This window comes from Octodon degus, unplaced genomic scaffold, assembly GCF_000260255.1.
Source record: "Octodon degus isolate 3935 unplaced genomic scaffold, OctDeg1.0 scaffold00021, whole genome shotgun sequence".
NCBI lineage: Eukaryota > Metazoa > Chordata > Mammalia > Rodentia > Octodontidae > Octodon > Octodon degus.
In genome coordinates this window covers 14,431,480-14,436,914 of record NW_004524597.1, presented here as the reverse complement: position 1 = coordinate 14,436,914, position 5,435 = coordinate 14,431,480, and the positions used below count along the sequence as shown (strand labels likewise).

At 46.1% G+C, this 5,435-nt stretch overlaps 2 protein-coding genes across 2 annotated transcripts in view; one reads left to right on the top strand and one right to left on the bottom strand.

The window, feature by feature from the left end:
* The window catches only part of Pi4ka (phosphatidylinositol 4-kinase alpha), a 205,003-nt gene extending 202,654 nt beyond the window's left edge, over positions 1-2,349 (bottom strand). The window contains exon 1 of the mRNA XM_004628165.2: positions 2,135-2,349. Coding sequence (XP_004628222.2) covers positions 2,135-2,278 — 144 coding nt within the window. The 5' untranslated portion in view covers positions 2,279-2,349. The remainder of the gene's footprint in view (positions 1-2,134) is intronic.
* A 188-nt stretch (positions 2,350-2,537) lies between these two features.
* Positions 2,538-5,435, top strand: part of Snap29 (synaptosome associated protein 29) — a 47,167-nt gene continuing 44,269 nt past the window's right edge. The window contains exon 1 of the mRNA XM_004628013.2: positions 2,538-2,878. Coding sequence (XP_004628070.1) covers positions 2,642-2,878 — 237 coding nt within the window. The 5' untranslated portion in view covers positions 2,538-2,641. The remainder of the gene's footprint in view (positions 2,879-5,435) is intronic.

Sequence of the window (5,435 nt, the reverse complement as noted above, 5' to 3'; positions counted from 1 at the left end):
AAAAAAAAAAAAAAAAGAGTGGAAAGGGTATTATCATAGGATAAGACCAGCATCTTAAAAGAACATCCAACTCCCTGGACTCTCTTTTCTCCCTGAATCAAACAATCAAATTTCTGATAAGCTTGTTGGTCCTCCTACGAAGAAGAGAATGTGCTTAGTAGCAGGTATGAGTTTAACAAACAAGCACTTTGGTCTATAATACATGGTCTCATCTAAGAACACTAGTGATCTTTCATTAGATTCCCATGCACCTGCCTTTATTTGTGTCATTCTGTTGATCCTCACTAAATTCTGATTAAGTAACTGCTTTTAAAAAAAGATGAAATTAGAGGATCATAGTGGGACCTGCCAGATGGTTCTATCATCCAAATTCATGTTCTTTGGGCTCTATTGTACTTTTTTGGAGGGAAAGGGCTGGAGGTTGTACTCAGAAAGCTCTGAGCTATGTCACCAGTCCTTTTTTTAAAATTTTGAAACAAAGTCTTGCTAAATTACCCAAGCTGGGCTTGAGCTTGTAACCTCAGTGGTTCAGCCTCTAAAGTTACTACATATAGTCTTTTTTTTTTCTTTTTTAAGAGAGAAGGTCTTGCTATGTTGCTCAGGTTGACCCTAAATCCCTGGCCTCTTACTAGCCTCCTGCTTCAACCCTCTGAGTAGCTGGGACTACAGCACATCTCACTATGTCCAGTTCGTATTCTGTTTAGGTAGGAATCAGGCTAGCATCAGTCTCCCAGGACCTGCTCATCTTGAGGTGAGTAATAAAATGACATTTATGAACCTACCAAGCCAAAGACTAGGTGACTCTATCCAGGTAGCTAAAATAGCCTTTCAGCTTCATCCATCACCAGAGCCACAAAATCACACTGAACTCCACCAGTCTACAGTCATTATAGCTCTTATCCTGCAGAAAATATCTTCTTTTTATGTGCAAAAAAGTTAAGATGACAAACAACCTCACCCTTTCAGTGTTAACAGTATGCTGAGTTCTTACCACAAGCTGATAGGCGAAGAAAATTGACTATTTTTCATCCTCTCTTAGCTAGCACTCAGCAAACATTTTATACTTAAAATTCATCATTAGGGGCTGGGGAGATGGCTCAGTGAAATAAGCACTTCCTGGCAAGTGCAAGGGCCTGAGTTCAATCCCCAATCCCGAAAAAAAAAAAAAAAAATCACTCATCACTGCCAGGCGGTGGTACATGCCTGTAATCCCAGCCTTCCAGAGGCTGAGACAAGAGGATTACTGCAAGCTTGAGTACAACCTGGACTACATACTTGAATTCAAGGCAGCCTGCACCGAGACTCTGTCTCAAAATAAAGAACTCATTTACTCCTCAAAAACAACCACACTTTTCAGACAAGGAAACGTGAGGCTCTGAAAATTAACTTGTCTAAGAGGATATACATCAAGTGACAGGTACCAAAATCTGTGTTCTTTCCACCCTACCAGGCACACCTCTGAGTTCCCTTTCACCTCAGGAATAAGATGAGGATTCCTCCTGTTGGAATTCTTCCTCTTCTAAAGCAATTACAGTTTAGTTCTGCCCACTGACAGTTCATGTCTCCATCCCTGCCACTCTTCCTCCTCCAAATTTACAATCTTTTAGCAAATCTAATGGCCTCGAATTAGTAAAATAACCGAACAGTTGGTTGACAATTTAGAAAGTACTTTCAAACACAGTGATTCATCTGCCCTCTACCATAATGGGGCGAAGAGGACAAAGCGTGTCACATAAAAGTACTCCAGTTTCATAGGACACCTCCCCAACGTCAAGGAACAAAAGCCAGGAGCAATCAGGAGCAGAGACCCGGGTTTGAAGCCGAGGTCCTTGGCTTGTCTCAGTGCACCACACGGACGCCCACGTTCCAGTCACCGCGCCCGCGAAGTCACGAGACGCTGTCTCACGCCCATCCATCCGCGGCGTCACCGCCCACCCTGCTGACCCCTCAGAGGTCAGCCGCCCTCTTCACCACCCCTACCCTCAAGAACCACAACTCCCCAAACCTTCCCTCTAAGAGCCTCTTCTCTGCCCGAGACTCCAAACCCGGCCTCCTTGAATCCCTCGCTCCGCCTTCCCGCTCCTCGCGCCAGACCCCGCCTCCTGTCAGCAGCGGCCGACTCCGCCCGGGTTACCTTCTCCAAGGATGCAGGTCTTTGCACGGCCAGGGAGCGGGCCAGTGACAGGACCGTATTGAAATAAAAACCCCGAGAGGCACCGGAGCCAGAGCTGGAGCCTGAGCCGCTTCCAGCTCCCCGGCCCCCGGCCGCCGCCATCATCGCGCGCCCAGAGCCTCGGCCCACCGGCTCACCGCACCCGGCCCGCGAGCGCCGGACCTCAGGGCGCAAGCGCATTCTCATCCTGCTTCCCCGCCACGTGACCGACTAGGCCTGACATTGAATGGGGCGTGGCCGTGGGGGCGGTCCCACAATTGCAGGGAGGAAGAGGAGCCGAGAGGTACGAAGCGTTTTCCTACGCCGGCCGAGTCTCACCCCCGCAGCTGCCGTCCGCTGTGGTTGGCGCCAGAGGCGGGACTGTGACGTAATAAGCGCGGAAGGAGCTAGCCCCAAGCGGGGCGTGGTCGCGGTTTGGTGACGGAGCTCACTCCTTCTGGTTTTCCTATCTAGATTACCGTCGGCAATATGTCGGCATACCCAAGAAGCTACAACCCTTTCGACGACGATGTGGAGGATGAAGACACGCGGCCGGCTGCGTGGAGGGACGCCCGTGACCTCCGGGACGGGCCCTCAGCGCCCGCGGACAGTCAACAGTACCTGCGGCAGGAAGTGCTGCGCAGGGCCGAGGCCGCCGCTGCCAGCACCAGCCGGTCTCTGTCTGTCATGTACGAGTCCGAGAAGGTCGGGGTCGCCTCTTCTGAGGTGAGCCTGGGGCACGACGGAGCACAACTGGGCAGCCTCTGCATTGTCAAACGCGGTCGAAAACTGTTTTTTCACAATCTTTTGAGAACCTTCAAATTGGCTACTAAGAGGTTCTGATACGGCCTTCATGGTTTGTTATAGTCTCTGAACTATATAAAGAGATGGATGTGTTGCTGGAGTATTAAAAGGGGCACGTTCAGTTTACCTCAGAAATCCTTCTTACGTATTACTCTGTTTAGTTGTTCCCCCTTTAATCTAGTTCAAACGTAAACTCAGACTGTTCTGTCCGAGTGAGAAAAATTCAAACATCCGAGCCTGCTGGTTCTCCATAATACCTTGGGTAAAGATGCTTTAGACTATTCTTCCGGAGTGATCCAGAAAGAGTAAGAACTGTGTACTGCAGGTGTCAGGTGATGGATCGCCTTGAGTTCTTACCCATCCTTCACTTCTCCACAGCATTAGTAGTGATGTTGAAGTCCCCTCTGCACACCTGCTGTAAAGCCTAGGTTTTTACTTTCATTTCCCAAATTCTACACGATCTTTTGCTCCACTTCATTTTTGTCACGTCTTTCCATCCATAGGTTTTATCTTAGGACGTCAGTGAGAATTATTTTTACCACATTCTGTCCTCAGCCTGCTGATGTTTGAACAGAGAGGGGAAAAAAAAAAAGTTGTTTTGATTTTTAGACAGAGTTTCTCTGCACAGCTCAGGCTGTCCTTTGATCAGAGATTCTTTCCTGTTTCAGCCTCCACAAGTGTTTGTTTAAAGGCACGTGCAACCCTACCCAGTTTGGGGGAAAAAAGCAGACTTACCAAGAGATCACTGATATATCAGCTAAGAATAAATTTACATATTTTGTAGTTTTGAAATATTGCTCTTGAAATCAAAATGTTATCTTCCTCCTTAGTTCTCTTCATAACTCTTCTCTGACAAAATTAATCCTCATCTGATCACTCAGGGTGTTGGACAAGTGTGAGTTCATAGATTAACTTCTCAAATAGTCATCTGTGTCATTTCTCCAGTGCTGCTTTCTTGGGTTATTCCTTTCCCATTTCTCTGGTAACATTATCCACCATTGATCCACCTTCCTGCCTTTAGTCTTCTTGAGGTTTTGCTTTAGTTCTTGTCTTACCTGTGTACTAGTTTTATGTATTCCAGGCCAAATGGGAAGTGTTGGCTTAAACTTGGAAATAGCACCTGAGATTTTAAGGCCATGGTGAACTTGTCACTTGGTTGAGGGTCCCAAGCCAAAGGAAGTCAACTAAGAACTATTTGAAGAGACATTTCTGGAAACTGAAGAAAAAAATGTAGAAAATTATAGTGGGCAGTCATGGTGGCACACATATGTAATCCCAGCACCTTAGGAGGCTGAGGCAAGAGGATTGCCATGAGTTTTGAGGCCAACCTGAGCTTTGTAGTATGTTCAAAGCCAGCATGAACTGCATAGTGAGATCCTGTTGAAAGAAGGAAAGATTTTTAAGGGCCAGGGAGATAGCTCAGTGGAATAAGCACTTGCCTGGCAAGTGCAGGGTCCTGAGTTCCATCCCTGGTACTACCAAAAAAAAAAAAAAAATCAATCAATCTTTAAAAACTTGCACCCCATCCTCCTCCAAAGTGTGGGGACTGCAACCATTGAGATGGATGGTACTTCTAATATAGGGGCTTGACCTGGGGGTTCCTTAGAGAAATACAGTACAACTAGCCAGGCAGCAGCCTGTCTTCCAAGGTTATGATTACATGTTGAATTTTTCCAGGACTAAATAGTTCTCAATTATTAGAGACCCTGGGGGTCAGGAATAGTCTGCACCCCCACCACATCCCATGTTCTTCAGCTTCTGTGAATCGTTCCTTCATTCCTTTCAATATTGGGAAGCTGAACTCCTACACAGTGTGGCACCACATAGCATCCTGTTCAGTGCCCTGCTAACCTCCCAACTTTGATGGATGCCTGCTGTGTGCCTAGTATTATGAAACATGCCAAATGCAGGATACATTTTTTTGGACACTAAGAGTTTACAAATACTATGAAATTTCAAAGATAATTTAGTCTCAGCTTAGCAGAAGTAGGAAAATTACTTAAGTCACCTTTAACAAAAGAGAATTGGCAGTGCTTGTTTCTGGAAAAGGATGTGGCACCAGTCACAACACCAAAGGACAGAGGAGAAGCAGTTAGGACAAAACAGGCACCTAGCTCACCTGGTAAACACTATAGAATTGTAGAGATAACTTACAGGCCACTCGCTCCCTGTCTGCTTTATAAGTGTGTCTTTTTTTCCCCTAAAGTTTAATTTTTGTAATGAACATTCCAATCACATGGTTCAAAGATCAAGACATACAAATGGATTTTAAATCTCCTTCCACCCCTTCCTTGACCTTAGCTTCCTTCTTCCCTTAAGGGAAGCCAGTTACCAGCTTCTTCAGATAGTCTGTGAATAAAAACTTTTTTTTTTGAGTCAGGATTTCACTATGTAGTTCAGACTGGCCTTAAAATCACTATGTAGCCAAGACTGGTCCCAAACTTGCAGTAATACTCCTTCAGCCTCCTGGGTGCTGGGA